Source organism: Platichthys flesus, chromosome 9 (assembly GCF_949316205.1).
Source record: "Platichthys flesus chromosome 9, fPlaFle2.1, whole genome shotgun sequence".
NCBI classification, from domain to species: Eukaryota; Metazoa; Chordata; class Actinopteri; order Pleuronectiformes; family Pleuronectidae; genus Platichthys; species Platichthys flesus.
Genome location: NC_084953.1, coordinates 21,401,360 through 21,419,647, shown reverse-complemented (window position 1 = coordinate 21,419,647; position 18,288 = coordinate 21,401,360). Strand labels below are relative to the sequence as shown.

Below are 18,288 nucleotides of genomic sequence, written 5' to 3'. Positions count from 1 at the left end.
GATTCAGTGAACTCCAGGATCAGTGCTCCACTTCCAATGCCTGAGTCAGTGAACTTCAGGACCAGTGCTCCACTTCCATCGCCTGATTCAGTGAGCTCCAGGACCAGGGCTCCACTTCCAATGATTGATTCAGTAAGCTCCAGGACCAGTCCTCCACTTCGAATGCCTGAGTCAGTGAGCTCCTGGACCAGTCCTCCACTTCCAATGGCTGAGTCAGTGAGCTCCATGACCAGTGCTCCTCTTCTAAGGCCTGAATCAGTGAGCTCCAGGACCACTGCTGCATTTCCAAGGCCTGAGTCACTGAGCTCCAGGAACAGTGCTCCACTTCCAAGGCCTGAGTCAGTTAGCTCAAGGACCAGTGCTCCTCTTCCAAGGCCTGAGTCAGTGAGATCCAGGACCAGTGCTCCACTTCCTAGGCCTGAGTCAGTGAGCTCCATACCATAGACTGTATAAAATAGACACACAAATAAAGCTGTTTGTACAGCTATCTTAGTGAAGACACTCATTGGCAGTGCATTCCCTAGCCCAGACATGGGCGAAGTACGGCCCGTTGGGAGAAACTGTCGCAGTTTTCAAGGAGTACCACATCAGCCGTCATCTTGCTACGAAGCATGCTAACTCCGCTAGCAAGCAGTCAACGCAAGAACGGGCGGCTATGGCTCAGAGGTTGGCGTCTAATTTACAGACTCAGCAACATTTTTTTCACCGACAAACTGCGATTCAAGAGTCAAATACCAAGGCAAGCCTTTCTCCAAAGGCGAGTTTTTGTTAAATTGTCTTGCAAATAAATGCCTGCTAACTGTCAAAGGCCATATCCTTTCTTGTGTGATTGTTAAAAAGTTTGCCCACCCCTGCCCTAGCCCCTTAGCCTAACCCTAACCATCCAACGAAGTTTCTAACCCTAAACCTTAATCTAACTTAAACCTAATTCTAACCCTAACCCTCAAAACCCACATCTTAACCCCCAAACAGTTCATTAAAGGGGGGTCACAAAGTGAGGACTGGCCAAAATGTCCTCACTTTCCCAAAAAGTCCTCACTCTGTAGGTTGTAGGGTCAAACTGGTCCTCACAAAGATCCCTGTACAAGAGCGCACGCACATGCGTGCTCGGGCACACTAGAAGAAAATATTTAAACAAATATTTGGACCATTAACTTTTGAGCAGATATTCATGGTCCTTAAATGATGAAACCCAAGAAGTTGGGTTTCGATTTTTCTTTGAGTACCTGGCACCGCAGGGTTTTATTTTGTTCATCTAAAGGTTAAATATCTCACGTGGCTTTGTGTGTGTTTGTGAAATGTATGTTTTAAAGGCTCAATACAACAACTTTGCGTTTTTCAGCAATATAGCGAAATGTTAACCATGTCAAAACATTGCTAACTAACTAACTAATAGAATTGTAGACTATTGGCTGGTAATGATTATGAATGTGACGATGGGGCATATTTATATCTCCAGGCTAGTTTTCCAGTGAGCTGCCATGCTAAGTGGCTAATGTTGGGCTACTTACATGCTTCAGACAAGCCTTGCCTTATGTAAAACAAACTGTAGGTGAAAGTTTGCCTCCAGAGGTCTTCACTCTCTTGAAATGATCCCACACTTTTCATGTATACTTACGAGCTAATAACCACAGGGATGGCTGTGTTAATGTCTGTCAGTAGCTGAGTGCAGTCACCTCCTTTGGAGTTTGATTCTTTTTTCATTTGATCAACAAACCAATAACAAACTTGGCGACTAAAACTTTCAATGACAAAATGATTGTAAAACCATTTGGGGGCAGCCCTGATAATTACTACTATACCAGTTACAGTTCTTTTGTATTACCAAGGAACACATTTTATTAAGTTTACTTGTGCTTATAAATACCTAACAATTGGGGGTTTAGTAAAATGACACATACATTATTCTTTTGTCAAGTCAGTACAATTACCAGTATAAATAAGTAAAAAAAAACAACAGCAGTTGAAGTGTTTTTTTTTGGGCCATTTAGGATCCCAATGGAATTCAAGTGCAGTTAATCTTTCAAGTCTCCACACTCTTTGGAAGTGCTGCGAAGTGCTGCACATTAGTAATGTGTTTTTGTTTGACTTGTTATGGAATGTTGGGCTCTGTCAAGCAGGTGTGCTAAGCTGAGTGGACTGCTGACAGGCGGTGTCACTCCTACGCGCTGCAAGTCGCTCAACCAAGTGGCGCAGATGGTGCGTTGCGAGAGGTGTCGTTGCTTTGGAGACGGGGTACTGCTTATAGCTCCCAATTCCTCCACTTGCAGTATTTCACGACATCTGCCCCCTCCTCCAAGAAAGAATAGACATAATCACAGGCTGCGATATTGTGTTTTATATTTACAACAGAAATAGGAAATGATAATGTTGAGTAAAGACCGACAAAACAAAACAGCAAGTCCAGAATTCACTGCGCAAAACATTGTTGAGCTGAACGAAAATGTGCAGTTACAGTATGTACATTAAACTCCAGGGAGGGTCAAGAAATGTGAGCGTGAGGAGAAAACCTGACATGAGATCTGTAACAGTGATCTGCACTCATTCCCAAATACAACAAGCAGTCTGACAGAAAGAAGAAGGTCGTCATGTGAGACATGGTGTATTGAATAATTAATGATGATAAATATGATGGCAGTCCTAAAAGCACAATGACAAACAATAATTAAAATAAATATTGTAAACTGATAAGATAATGTAAACGTTTACTACACAAGCATGGGCACCTTTTTCTGCTGTCATGTTAGAAATTTTTCATCTGTTAGTTTGTATTTGAATTTTCATTTCAAATAAGTAATTTTAAATGGGTAATTGCAATTGTTGAAGAAATAGTTTGATATTTTCAGAAATATTTTCATTCACTTTCCCGCTGCATGTTAGATGAGAAAATTGATACCACATCACGTGCTAGCTTAGCATGAAAACCAGTTAGGCAAGCTTAGCACCTCTTAGCGTAGCTTAGCATAAAGGCTAGAAACAAAATTATCCAATGGTGGAATCCACTTACCAGAAGCACTAGAGCTCACTAATTAACACGTAATAAAACAATTCCTCAGTCTAATCTAAACATACAAACAAATTAAAATTACCAGTTTTGTCCAGCCAAAGAAAGACCCAATCTGTTTGGATTACAGGCTCGCTGTTTCCCATCGTTTCCAGTTTTTAAACTAAACTAAGCTAAGCTATGCTTATATCTATCATTATACTCAACAGACAAACATGAAAGTGGTGTCAATCTGTTCATCAAACTCCAGCAAGACTGAGCCCATTTCCAACAGTACGTTAACATTTTATTTTAAAAAGAGGCAGTGAATGACAGAATAATGGCTTTTATAAAATGCTGGTATGGATTTCCACAAGGCCCCCTGTGGTTTTAGGTTATAACGCAGTTCCTGTGTGGACCTTTAAAAACTGCAACAGTTGGTGGTATCAACTGCAAGGCAATTTAAAGGAAGAGTTGGGGGGGGGGGGGAATCATTTTGGGGGGGAAGTGCTTTTCGGTTAGCCCCTAATCTAGTGATAGGAAGTTCGGATCATTTTACCGACTCGGTTCTTTGAATCTCGTTCAGTAAAAGGAAAGAATATTTTTTCGAGTCATTCGTTCATTTCAAGAGGGGGGGGGGGTGCAAATGATCCAAAGACTCAAACAAATCGTTCACCTCCCGACCTTGTCTTCAAGATCAGTGATTCATTCTTCTGCCAACAGATTCTTCGGATCAGTGATTCGTTATTCCGCCGGATACAAGTCTTTTGATCCTTTTTAAACGTGACCTGCATCAGCCTATGCAACAGTCCCGATGCGCGGCCACGAGAAAATGAACGAATCTCCCGAGTCCTTGTAAGGATTTGTTCAAAACGAACGAATCATTCACGACCGACACATCACTACCCTACTCTGGATAACTTGAAATCAATTGTAAAATCATAAGAATGATATTTCTTGCTGCACTTATTCTTAGCAAACAAAAGCATATTACCAAAATTTACAACCATTCCCTCAAGACTGGTTTTGGAGCAATTTATGTCCAGATCATAAACTCAGACTTTGGCCTGTGTGTGTATACCATTATAACAAACATGTAATGTAATAATACAATGAATCATCGTCAGTTGTCTTGTCAGTCGCAATATGTTGTAACAAAGTGACCACATTTTAAACTGAAATTATGGGTACAGTTTTCATAACTGACCTAAAACAAATAAGAGTCTGTGCTTCAACCCATGAGATACTGTACAATGTCCCAGGTCTCCACATGAGTCAGGACAGAGCAGTGTCATTCACATACATACACATTCTGTAGATGAATCCTTGTGGTGATGTTGTATGCGCACACTGCCTGAGTGACAGTTCTCTGATCAAAGTCTGCCTTGCTGTGTAAAAAAAGAAAGTTCATTAGGGTCACACCATAATGTTTTCTCTCATTCAAAAACTAGAATGAGGCTGAGCTGGGTTTAAAAAACGTCTGTGCATTAATTGACATAATAAAGCCAGTAGATTAGGTTGAAGAGGGAGAAGGTGAAGGGGAATATTATCCGAGACCATCTGTCGATGGCGTTCACATCGGTGAGGTCTGGGATTTTGATTTTGAGCTGCGAGGATCGTCTCCGCAGACGGGTCTTCTTTAGATGTGAACTTCTGTCTAGACTAAGGCGGCCCGGCTCCCGTGGCCCACTCGGCTTCCTGTACTGGACCCCCGTGTTGTCAAACACCATGGAGGAAGAGTTGTGAGTCTCGCTCACGGTAGTTGTGACCTCATTCCCTCCCATCTCGTTGTGGATCTCCAAGGTTGTCAGCAAAATGTTCCCCTGGGAGTCGACCTGGGCACAACAGACAGGAGCAGCGTTAAAAATGGTCTGTGAGCTGAGGCTTCAGTGACTGATGACACATGTGCAGCATACGTCAGGCCCCGGGGCCGGCGTCTCATTGCAGGCTGATAGATTACAACCTGGAAACAGAGAGAGCGGCCTTCAAAAGCAGGGTTCCTGTCCCAATCACTTCTCACAAATCAGCTCAAGGACTGGATGGCTCTAATACTAGTGTCATGACAGCTATTTCTTCCTACACGAAAACAAATAAATCATTCAGACCCATGTGGCAAAAGTAGAGGCACAAGGTGTACACATAAATAAATGCGGTCACAAGCCACCAGAGGAAGTGACAAAGTGAATATTTATTTTCCTACTCTGGTCCCACTTCGGTGCAAACTAATGACGACCAACATGCGCCCTCACACTCTCAGTATAAATCATTTATATGTATCTGTGGCATCTAAAGCTCAAGCCAGATTAAAACTTTCCACTGATCCCTTGAAGAGCAGCACATGACTGGAAACAAAACTAATAATCTTGGTAGCCTATAAATTCAGACAAATACTTCACATGATACCTGAACAGCTTTATAAACCACTTAAAATCCCTTTCTGTCTTATTTCTCACAGAAAAACCTGCACTTCCACATTCATACTGGTTACATATTTAGGTAATGATATGCTGAGGGGAAAATTGATATATGACATTTGTTTAAAGATCATTTAGACAACCCAACAGAAGTCTGACTGTCCTTCTGCTCACTTATTTAAACATTATAAAAACACATGATTCACTTCACGGGCGGCTGCGGCTGAGGGGTAGAGCGTTCGTCCTCCAACCTGAAGGTCGGCAGTTCGATCCCCAGTCTTCCCCATCTCCATGCTGAAGTGTCCTTGGGTAAGATGCTGAACCCCGAATTGCCCCTCATAGAACAACAAATTGCTGCTAATATATGCACTTTATGAATGTGTGTGTAAAAGGGTGAATGTAAAACTGTACTGTAAAGCGCTTTGAGTGGTCATCAAAAAATGTAAAAACGCTATATAAATACAAAACCATAAACCATTCACTGAGGGATCTATTGAGCCTCCCTGAGACATGCTCCACTTCTTGGTCAAAACAATGCAATACTTCAAATGATTGTTTAAAAAATTGACATCGGAAAATATTGACTTTGACTGCAACATAGACTGCAGGCACTAATGGAAAGACAGTAGGAGTTCAAATTGTATATATAAATGGATTACATATTAATCTATCAATTCATTGATAGTGGTGGATTGATCTTTTGATAAATATTTAACACACAATACAAGTTATTGTAGTTTTGTTATCATAATTATGATAATGAGGATGTTTTAGTCTGCATTTGTATGTGTGATTGCAGGATTATGCAAAAATACCTCAACTGGAGCGGTGGGGCATAATCAAAGGAGGTACACACAAGTTTGTTGCAGATCCCGTTTTTGGGGCTGATCTAGAATGTTCTTCTCTCTAACATTGTGAGATGGGTCATTTTCATTGATTTTAGTTGATTTCTGCCTTGATAGAGGTATGGACCCTCTGAGTGTCTTTCTAGGTGTGTGTTTGTAGTTCATATTCAGTTTTTTTGTATTTGAGTTCATTGAGTTCAGTGTAGATGTAATTACCCCAAATGCTCCATAATCAGTAGAGTGAAGAATACAACAATTACAAAGTAGAAAGGTTCCTGCAGTATTACACAACAATGCAGGCATCTACATGTATCTTGGAATAACATGTTGGTTTGAATAATTAGAAAGCAAGTGAAACATGAGGACAACACCAGGTAAATCACCACAGAGGAAAAGGCAACGTACAGGAATATGTGATGGTGATGATGACGAACATGGCTGCTGGGGATAAAGCACGTTCCTCCGTCACACGAGGAGGTCAAACTTTGCCCTGCAGCAGCGAAGTTTGACTTGAGGTTTCACAGATATGACACAACAGGAAGTGACAGACACTCACCCGTTGTGAGGTATGACGCCCTTGTGCCTGATTGGACAGTTTAACAGATGAAGACTTGCAATTGCCTCCTTCCAGAATGGAAGACTATCCAGGAAAAACACAAACAAACGCCTTTGACTGAGCTGTGTTCTGTCTGAAGAGAGGATGCTGTAAGGACCTGTCAGGCTCTGATGCGACAGAGACTTGGAAATTATTTCATCAAATTTGAATTATATCCACCTAAATTTGAACGATATAGGAAAATACTCAAATGCAAATTGTATCCTCATTTCTATGTTTGAAAATGAATCATCGCTGTTGACATTGCAGTTAAGATATTTAAGATATATATCATTATTTACAGGACTTCTGTAACTAGAAGCTGCTGTCTGTGATGGGACCGTAAAATCCAAACACAGTATAATGAGCCTAGATATTACTGAGAAATACTTACTTTATACTCTAAACGTTTAAGAGGCCATGTTACAGTATGAAAAGGTAATCTGCACTAAATTATTTGGTTGTCAATAAATTCCTCACACCTCTGACAATACTCATTCATGGAAAACCAAGCTTCATTTAATTTAATTTGCACAAAATACTGAATATCTATATATCACAAATATTACTATGGATCTCATCATCCTCATATCGATTAGAGCCACAACACCCAGATCTAGAATAGACCCTGGTTTCATTATATTTACTTAAGAGCAGGTTGACATTGCTTGTGCAACTCGTGTGAACTAAAGTGTGGCTGGTTTCCTCACCTTGGGCCGGTCTAATTTGTTGCGCTCATTGGTGGCCTTCTGTGCCTTCTCTGCCAGCTTCTTCTGCATCTGAGGACCTCTCCCAAAGAAGATGTAGTTGACAAAGGCATATTCCAGCAGAGCCAGAAAGACGAACACAAAGCAGCCCATCAGGTACATGTCGATGGCTTTGACATATGGGATCTTGGGCAGAGTCTCTCTTAAATGGGTGTTGATGGTTGTCATGGTCAGGACAGTGGTGATCCCTGAAAGAAAAAAAAATGAATTAAGAGACGCACATGTTGAGTGACATGACAACACAAGTAATCTTACATATTTAGGTTTAGATTATTTTGTTCTGTCATGTAAGAGCCTGAGCGCCAGGGATATTTGCTATATGACACATTTTTATATGCACAAAGATGTGTCTTGGCCATTATGCAGATGTTAACTTTTTGGGTGAATTTATGTAAATGTGAATGTCAATTAAAATAGTATTTATTCCAGTTAAATTATTCAGCTACAGCTACAATACATATAGTTGGGAGATGTTTAAGAGACAAAATAAAAAAATAAAAACCAAGTTGTAATAGGGAGATATAATACTGATATATCCACAGGATATTTAATATACTATAACTGATCTCTGAGTAAAATACCAACACTGTGCATACGTAACGCTGTAATCATAATCATTTATGAAAGTTAACATAACAAAGTAGATTGTATTCTGGTTGGACAACCCTGTTTGAATCAACCTCTGTCCGAGGATATCAGTCACGTGCCAGTCAGAGCAGCGTGGACACCAGCTGATGTGATGTGAAATCAAATGATTTACTAAGCAGTCAGTCTAAAGGTAAACGGGTCAAATTGCTGCTGATAAGACTCATTTTTAAATATAAGAGGAGTGGAACAAATTGTCATGGCCCAATCACTAAAATTTAGGTTTACTCATTAGAATTTTATTAACTCATTAAGAGAGAACACTTTATCTGTATGTCAAGCTCTAAACATGAGAAATATGAGTCACTTTCATCTGCTGCAGATACAATTCCCTCCAACCTGGTTATGAACCTTCTCCTTTCCTAAGATGAAACCACTCCACTACATGGTTTACAGCTCAAGTAGAATACAAAGACAGAACAGACACAGCAAATACAGCAGCTAAATGAACAGCAGTGTCGTAACGCTCTTGATATTGTGCATGATCACTAATAAATGTGTTTTGTTTTTGGTCTCCTGGATGTCTCCAGCCTGGACGGTGTGTCTATTTCTGTCAGGCTTACATAATTAGACCAAAATTGTTGCACTGTACTGTATGTGTGGGTGTGAAGAGAGCTGTAGGTACATGGCATCGATTTCTGCATATCAGAGGCAAGAACAAGAATCTAAAGCCTCTTGGAGCTCAGAGGAGATGGTTTCTCAACAAACCCTCAAACATTGTCAGTGCAGTACTGTGGACCTCACCTCTGACTTCACATCAGTGATACTAGTACATGGGCGGGTAAAGAACTGATAATCCTATTGGGTGAATTTTGGTAATCTGGGACATTTTTGGCCATTTTGACTTCTGCGCCTCTTAACCAATATATGTTTAACATATTAGCTCAACATATTGAGAAAATTTATTTTATTTAGAAATTACATAAATTTATACCAATGTGTACAAGTCTTCTTATTTCCATAAAGAACCAGACCACAGGACAGACTATTCTGTGCTTTGTGGATCATCTCTGTCCTAGAGAGCAAACTGATTATGTGCTGGTTATCAGTTGAAACAGACAGGGACAGACTGTATTTACCATCAATGCTACATCTGTGGTTTGTCATTTTTTTTTACTTAAGAAAGTCCCTAAATGCATTCAGGATAAATCCCTCTCAACCATGATTTATCACAACTTTATGTTACAGTGCTGTGGGCATTTAAAGAGTTTATAGGGAGACGTTTTGTTCGAAATCCAAACCAGTACATGGAACGAAAAGAAAAGTATAAAGTAATAGGCATTTTCTGTAACATATACTCCAGATATCAGCAAGTCAAAGGTCAAGGAGGACATCAATTAGTTTGTGGAGTTGTAGGTTATCTTTAAAAAAAGCTCATCCAATCATCATATACAATGTCTTCCTACTGTTTAGATAGAACCACCTGAAAGCTACAATAATGTAAGCTAACGGTTGTAGCTCTTTCTGCATGTTGGTAAGCACACATCTTGAAAATCAAGAAATCTAATACATTTAAAATACAATTCTCAAAATCATATTTTAGCCATAATTGTTCCAAAAGTACAAAAATACTAGTTAAATTTAAAATATAACCATATAAAAAGATCTGCCTTGTGGTTTTGTGACATGTCTCTGGCATAGCTGTTTTAGGGGTCTGGGGCTGAAAAGTTTGGGAATCTCTCTTCTACATGGATCATAACCTCATGAGGATGCTACAATTTTGCCTGTTAAGAAAACAGCTTTTACACAGTTTTTTAATCAGGTGTATGATTAGCATATTTAACCTGTTAACTAGGTTCTTACCTCTTAACGAAACTTGTAAAAATTACAAAGCCATTTAGAGACATTGTTTTCATGCTGTTGTTAGCTTTATTAGCCAGCTACAATAAATCTACCAAACTAAATGTTTACCTGCTAGAGATGAGAGAGCATTCAGCAACTGGTTAATTACCTGTTATAAATCTAAAGACATAATGTTCCACTAATCTAAAATAAGCCTGATAGATATACCTACAAATGCAGCCTCGTTATGGAGATATTCATGCTTCCATAATGGTGGAGAGGAATGAAACCTGGAGCAAATCATATAAAGATAATTGATTTTGGATTTGGATGATACACTAAGTGTAAACGGTTTCTAAATTGCATTGATCTTGCATTGTCTCAGACAGTGGTTTTCTAAAGGAGGAGGTGTTACACCAGTTCAACCAGAGGAGTGTGTCCCCTGAACAGGTCTGACCCTGGAGAGGTGCTTCTGTATAATCAACCTCATCCTTCTTATCACAGCTGATGTTTAAGGAATGCTGCAGGAAGCTGCTCTTTCTCGCTTGAGTGCACAGATGATGAATGAGGATTTCCATTAAGGCAAATATTTCAGCAGTGATCAATGCAGTAGAGAGGAAGAAGGGTGTTTTCCAGTGAACTGAACCTCAGATCTGTTTCAGTCCCAGAGGCCTGTGGAAAGTGCGAGTAGTCACTCTCCTATTACACCATTGAGCATCTAACTCAAACACACGTGATGGTACTTCAGTATGTATCATTTTTCATTCTGTTTTATTTTTGTATCTTATTTATCTCAACATATGACTAACGTGGGAACAATTCATCACTAGCATGTTATGTCATATCACAATCATTTCCTGTCATGCCCCGGACCCAGGGATGGGTCACAGACTGTTAGTCCAAAAGCCATAATTTCTTGTAACATAATTTGAGTTATTTAAATATTTTCTTCAACTCCATTAATGACAGCAGGACAACTTTTTCAAGTTCCAGTTTTGAATGGGAACCAGACGTAAAATTATAACAATGTGATGATTCTCTTTGAATTTGTGATAATAAGCTACACCTTTCACATGACACATCATAATGTGATCTATTGTAAATATAACATATTCACTGGTAATGCTTTAACCACCACCAGTGCACTAATCTTAGGCCTAAAAAGCTATTTTTCTCAATACCTCTGTGACTCCACTAACTTTTGGAAAAGGTCCCATCCCCTGGTTATGATCTGTGTTCGGTAACAAGGTCTAACTCATCATCCTGTCAGGTCACAGTATGGTAAACTTCATGAGCTTGACATGAGCTCACAGCAGACACTTTTTCCACACTGCAATGCCTCAGAGGACGAGGAAAGGCCATCAATCATAGGCATGGTCCGTGAAACAACAGACATTTTCTGCTGTGTAGCCATCCATTCAGAGCATCTCATTACCTTCCACTTAAATGTCATCTTTTTCTTTTATGTCTACCTCCTACTTTTAATCTGTCCTTTATGACCTGTGTGACAGCGATGGTTCACAACTGCAGCAAAGTACCATCAAATCTGTGGTTTGTGAGAAGAGATTATTAAATCACAAATTGAAGAGAAATGTGAAGTTAGAGCAATTAAGAAAGAATAAAAGCTTAGTATTATTTATTAATAGAACCCAACCACTTTATTGGTTGGCCCATGAAATGTTGGCATCTTCATTTATGTTTGCCGATATGAAAACTTTTATTTTACAGAATAAACTGTAGAGAAGATGTGCAGTTTTGTTTACATTTCAGATTTGTGTTTTTTCTTTTGCTTTATATTTAGTCAAAATAAAGTATACATACATTGTATGATTAAACTGTAAAATATCAAAATAATATATGATATACATATTATTAGTATAATGGTATCTAACTCATTTTGGTATCAGCATTAAATCCAATAACCTATTTTATGATATAGATTATATATCTGACTTTTCACCTTTTCACCTTTTTTCACAGATAAAACTCTAAAGAAAATACAAATCTGTAACTCCATCCCAGGCAGAATGACTGTGTAGCTCCTCCCTCCCACAGCAGACCTCTGTATGGTTCATTTGACATATTTCCACCACCTATGCAGCATAGACAGAAAACGTTCAGCACCTAAAGGCCTGCTACCCGCTGCCTTCAAATGTCTTTAAGGAAGCTGACACTTCTTTAAAGACATTTGAACTGAATAGTACCAGACGTACAACATATAGTTAATAGTTGTTTCAGTCAAGGCTTCTTTAAAAAAATCCATTCAGGATTCTTTAGCAATAAATATCTAAAGCCCAATATCAAACAAACACTTTTAAGATCATTGAAAAGTCTGTGTTCAAGAAAATTTATATTTTCTTGGTGCAAAACAGTTTCTTCAATATTTGTCAGCCTGTGCACACCGCAGCATTAAGACTGCAAATCAAGTTTTTAACTAACAAGAACACTAGTAGTGTCATGCTATATTAATGTCTTCTTTTTTCTTAAAATAAATATGTTAATTTGATAGAAATTATTGTTAGTTTTAAGTTGTAAGTTTTTTAAGAAAATAATTTTGACTGGGTGGATATCCTAGTATCCGTTGTCTGTCCGGTTTGTAGCTGTGGGACAGAGATTGTCACTGTGTCACAAACCAATACGGCCAAACCATAAAATACAACAGTCTATCTGAAGGTGAAACCAAAGACCTGAGGTCAATCTACTGGACACATCATACCTAATGCAACTCTGGCAGCCGAGGCATCATAATTTATCCAGAAAGACACCCAAGACAGGATGGTGATGAGGATGGAGGGCATGTACGTCTGTAGGATGAAGTATCCGATGTTTCGCTTCAGCTTGAAGCTCAGAGACAGTCGAGGGTAGGCACCTGCAGGAAAACAAGTCTAAGGTGAAGGGGACACAGCTTTAACCTTTAATTCAAGAATATTGTTTTGAATCCTGTGGCAATGGTCTCATGACCTGGTTTCATCACCATAGAAAGTGTGGCCTGAAATTCAAATCATCTGATCAAATTTAGCCATGAGAATATCTGTGCGCAAGGACCACAATATACGGTACAGAGACAAATATGAACACACACAGACAGGTTACGCAGCTATCAATATTAGGACATTGAAAAAAGGAATAGTTTGATATTATTATAATGTCTGCATCATAAAATGGATATAAAGATAGATCACGTGTTTACACTTTCGTCCACAGGCCACTTTCGCAGTAGTGACCAGGGGACCAGCCGAACAATCACAGGTCAGCCTCAGCTTTCAAGACAATTTACTCTTTAAAGCATCAAATTACTAATGAAAACAAAGTTACTGGAATAATTAACACTTAATCAAACATCCGGGTGATAAGAACTACCTGTAATGATAACTTGATTCTGACTTTTCAGCGGGGCCCATTTCCTCTCTGCCAGCATGGAGGAGAAAGGGTCTATGACCGATATTGCAGCAGACCACCAGGAGGCGGTCAAGATGCTCTGGCTTTACTTTTGGGGAGTTGTCATGTCGTCCATCTTTACAGTCTATTTTCTCTATTGTGGGACTAATAAAGGACTTCGAATTCTTATTATAAATATAATGGGATTTAGCATGTTAAATGCTGATTAGTGACCTTTAGGTGCTGATAAACAGATGTGAAATTGACCTTCTGATAGAGCCAGGCTAGCTCCCAGTCATAATGCAAAGCTTATATCTAACCGGCTGCAGCTGTAGCTTCGGAATTTAACAATTACAGTAGGAGCGTTGTGAGTGTTGTCGTCTGTGTTTTGTAAATGTGTACCCAATCATGCCATTGTAAATAGAAAATGTTAAATATTATAGACTGGTTATCAGCTCTCTCAGTATCATCCCCCACAGAATGTTCAGTTAAAATATCCATTTTTCTTGTCACTAATTCGGCAGTGGGAAAAATCACCGTTTTGGTGCCTCTGAGGTTTTGTATTACAGAAGAATCATTGGTGCTTTCTGCTTCATGAATACATTACACCGCTGTAAGTACAGCAACCTTTCCTTTATCAGGAGCTTGAAGAATAATAATAATATTTGCCTCCTATCCCTCCACAGACATGCTTCTCAATAATTATTCCCAGTTCTTGTGTTCTAGTGTGAGAGGCCATGATATGATGAAAAATACGTTAATTAAGAATGCATACACTCTTGCAGGAAAACAGAACACAGGAGATCTGACATTTGGGCACCTTCAGGAAACCTTAGAGGCTTTTCTCTCTCAGCTTCTGACTAGGACTGATGGAATACCGCAAGAAAACTAGTTTTCTACTACAAAAGCAACAACACAAATGCAAAAGTCACACAACAGAAACACTACCAAAATTGAAGTGAGTTACATTGGATGTTATAAATGAAATAAGCAGAGTAACTTATTTTAGATCTTATATCAGATCTCTTCAAACAACATAAAAACACCACTGGAGCATTGAACTCTTAATAAATTATTCCATGTGATGGATAAATACTATAGAAATGTAACATTTCCTGCTGCTTTAAGGGCAAGGGATTGAACACGAATATTGATGCAGTGGGATTTCAGTTTGAAATATTTAAGCAAAAGTGGCTCCGTAGGATGCTATCTCATTGATTTGATGAGAAATATAAACAGTTATGTGTGAACTGGAAAGCATTATTTGGATTTCCGATTTCCGCCCTCTTCCAGGATGACTGTCCACTTACCTGTGGAAAAGACCACATTCCTCGACACCAGTTTGTAGTCGACTATGGAGAACTGAGGCAGCTCGATGCGCGTCACCCCCGTTACTGCAGTGTCTCCTCCTTTCCAGTAGAACTCTATATCATCTGTTGTGTAACCGTCTGCAAAGAGAGACATAGATGACGAGGTGTGACGTGATTCTCATGAGCGAAATAGCTCTGGAATTATAGTCGTCTCATTTTGTAGTATTAATCATGTCTTCTGTCTACTATAGCTGCGGTTGATTTACAACAAAACCTTAGAATCACATGGACAAGTGCTGATTGCTTCAGATGTAAATCTTCTCAGGGCTGTGTTTCCCTGCTGGCAGACACAAAATGCATGGAATCCTTGCATCCATGCAGAGTTAATGGCAGCACAGAGAGACATACCATCAAGATATATGAAGTTGGACAAATTATGACCATGCTCTACTGTGCTGCTCAACTGTCTGGTTAAAACCCGTCTGTATAGACCAAGTGGCTTTGACTGGAGAGGGTGAAGCAAGCAATCTCCCTGAGATACGACGTCTAAATAAATCGAAAGCAATTCAGCCGTCGGTGCAGTTTCTGTCTCCACGAGATGAGGAGTGTGAGAACTTTTTACGACAATTACAGTGCGGTTCATATTTTTAAGTGATGAAAAGGTAGAGCTGTCTGCTCTATTTCTTTACGAAGCACAAGACACAGAACTTAAACTTACAACTCTCAATTTCCAGGGTGCAGTTCTGTTCATCCAGCGGGTATCTCCTCAGATCCATCATGCAGGCTGCTGTGGTCGTGATTCTGAAGCAGAAAAAAACAACAGAGGCAGTCTTGCTTAACCGAATAATTGCATATACTCAGTAGAATTTAAGAAACTGGTTACCTTATATATAAAACAACAAAGGAGGATCAGTTAAAAAAAAATAAAAAATTGAATCCTAAAAAATTGCCATTTAAAGCCAATGACAAAAGTAAAATTTAATCAAACAACCAAAACCCACTGAATGATCTTGAATAATAAATAAATAAATAAATGTGCCACTGTTTGATAAGGTAATAACAGCAGTGCTCACCTGAGGCCATAAAGGACAGTGCCATCTGGGTGGAGCCGAATCATACGGTTCTTTACGGTGACACCATGCACAAAGGACTTCTTGTCATTGAGGAAATAGGTGTCAGGGACCCAGAGCTGATCTGCTACTCTGTTGTCCAGTGTCAGGTTGAGAGGGATCCCTGCATAGGCCAGTCTCTTATCTCTCCAGTACTGTTGGAAGTACATGGTAAGTGTGTAGTCCTGTTGGAAGCAAAACAGAATGTCAGGTAGTTATACTTGCAGTTAAACATGAGTCAGTGATATTTATTTCTCGAAGCCATTGTTGCCCACACTGTCTGTACTGAAGGTTTTTTTCAGCCCATAGTTTAGGATGGATTTTTATAACAAAGATCATATTTATAAAATTTTCCGACAACTCCGGTTCTCATCAGTCCGTCGACAGCAGACGTATTTCAAGACCTGCATCAATGACAAAATCATTCTCTGCTGTTCTGTGTGCAGGGATGTATGGATAGATGTATGGATGGATGGAGGGATGGAGGGATGGATAGATGACAGACAGACAGACAGACAGACAGAGAGACAGACAGACAGACAGACAGACAGACAGACAGACAGATAGATAGATAGATAGATAGATAGATAGATAGATAGATAGATAGATAGATAGATAGATAGATAGATAGATAGATAGATAGATACCATGGTATATTATCAGCCATATGTGCTATGATATGAACCTATTTTAATAATTTACAACAGTATCCATCAAACACAAAAGCTTTTCCAGGCCATTAATGGGGCTCTTTACTAGCTCACTTGACTCAGCCTTGTTCTGCTGACTAATGTTCTCTTAAATAAATAAGCAGGTCTCAAGAAATAAACAAAAAACTTGGCGGCACAGAAAAAGCCTACATTTCAATTCTCTGGTGCGACGGTATATTCATAATGAAGTGGTTCGAAAAATACCTGGATTTCCTATGAACATAAAAATCCATATGTTCTTTTTTTTAACACTGAACTAATAATTAGTACAAGCTGGTCTATGTTGTTGTTCGTGTCAGAAACTGCTGACCTGACACAGATCTATCGTATTTGGACTTTACTACCAATGTTATACGTCTAGCAATGTAATATAAAATATTATGATATAAAGGGACGTGTTAAAGGTTACCTCAAGTAATGTCCTTTATACTGAAGCTGCCAGTGAAGAGAAATGACCCGAAGAAGAAAACGCTGCATCTGACCACAGACGTGGGCCACAGACATCTTTCCAATACATCAGAGTGAGTAGTGAGTAATATCCTGAGTGTCTATCCAGAATATCCCTGCATGGCTTCAGACCTGGCTGTTTTACTTTTTCTATTCTCTGTAGAAATGCTTTCACCCTCCCAACTCCCTGTGACCTCCTGTGAACACAAGATGCCCTCATTACGCTCCAACCCCCACACAGCAGAGGTGTAGGTGGGGTGAATCAGCTTTACACGACAGCTCTTACTCTACAGAGATGGAGCTCATCTAGAGGAGCAGCCCTCTCACTCAATGTCTGGACCACTATTTCTGACAACTATTTCTGACTCTTTTACATCTTCACATCTCTCCTCAGCTGTTGTCCTTCCCTGCCATGAACATTAGCATCTCAAAAACAACACTGTCTCAATGGACACACACAATGCACGCTCCTGCTCCCCTGCAGTACCCTGTGTTACCTGCAGGGTCCCACAGGGCTTGAACCATGCCTCAGTTTATTCCCTACAGGGAGATTAATGTTGGTACACAGCGAGCTTTCCTCTGACAATCACACAGGATATCTGGATATCTGTAACTTTTTAAATGGAAGGCACTGGCTCCTCTGATATATACATAGGGTTAATAACGGGGATGGCCAGGGGGGGGGGGGGGGGGGGGCACCCGCTTCAGCTGAATGTGGTTGTTACATTAGGGGGGCCGGACCTGACAGTAGTCTAATTATTTGAGGAACACAATGTATTTGAACAAGGAATGATATTAAATGATGTTCTGGCTTTTCTAAAAAAACTATAAAGCTAATAGTATGGAATGACCTAAATGTGAACCTTACTGAATCAGGAATGGTTGATGAATGCTGAACATATAATTGGCTCCTGTGGCCCAATTGTGGCCCTATTGTGGCCCTATTGTGGCCCTATTGTGACCATTGCATTCAGAATAAATTCTGAATGCAATTGTCACAATATGATTTAAATTTGAATTAATAAGCTTGTTTGAATATGTTTTGCTAGTTGAACCAGTTTAAATCAATATCAACAAATAGCAAAAGCTAAATCAACAAGATATATTTCATATAACTAAGTACTTTTGTGGGACTTCAGTTCAGTCGTTGTCTTTGGTTATGTCTTTGTGGACTTCGATTAGATTGTTGTTCTTGAAAGACTTTTTTGGGGAAACGTTTCTCATTCTTGTATTTAGTTTAGTATATATTGTTTATTTCTTGGTTATTGGAGATGTGCCTCAATACTGGGGCTGCCTCATCTGG

At 39.4% G+C, this 18,288-nt stretch overlaps 1 protein-coding gene across 1 annotated transcript in view; it reads right to left on the bottom strand.

Annotated features, from left to right (window-relative positions):
• Positions 1–2,328: 2,328 nt before the first annotated feature.
• The window catches only part of gabrb3 (gamma-aminobutyric acid type A receptor subunit beta3), a 46,327-nt gene continuing 30,367 nt past the window's right edge, over positions 2,329–18,288 (bottom strand). The window contains exons 5-11 of the mRNA XM_062396167.1: positions 15,793–16,013; positions 15,438–15,520; positions 14,720–14,857; positions 12,748–12,900; positions 7,548–7,792; positions 6,799–6,882; positions 2,329–4,818 (exon numbers count right to left, since the gene is read on the bottom strand). Of these exons, the coding sequence (XP_062252151.1) occupies positions 4,471–4,818; positions 6,799–6,882; positions 7,548–7,792; positions 12,748–12,900; positions 14,720–14,857; positions 15,438–15,520; positions 15,793–16,013 (1,272 nt within the window). The 3' untranslated portion in view covers positions 2,329–4,470. The remainder of the gene's footprint in view (positions 4,819–6,798; positions 6,883–7,547; positions 7,793–12,747; positions 12,901–14,719; positions 14,858–15,437; positions 15,521–15,792; positions 16,014–18,288) is intronic.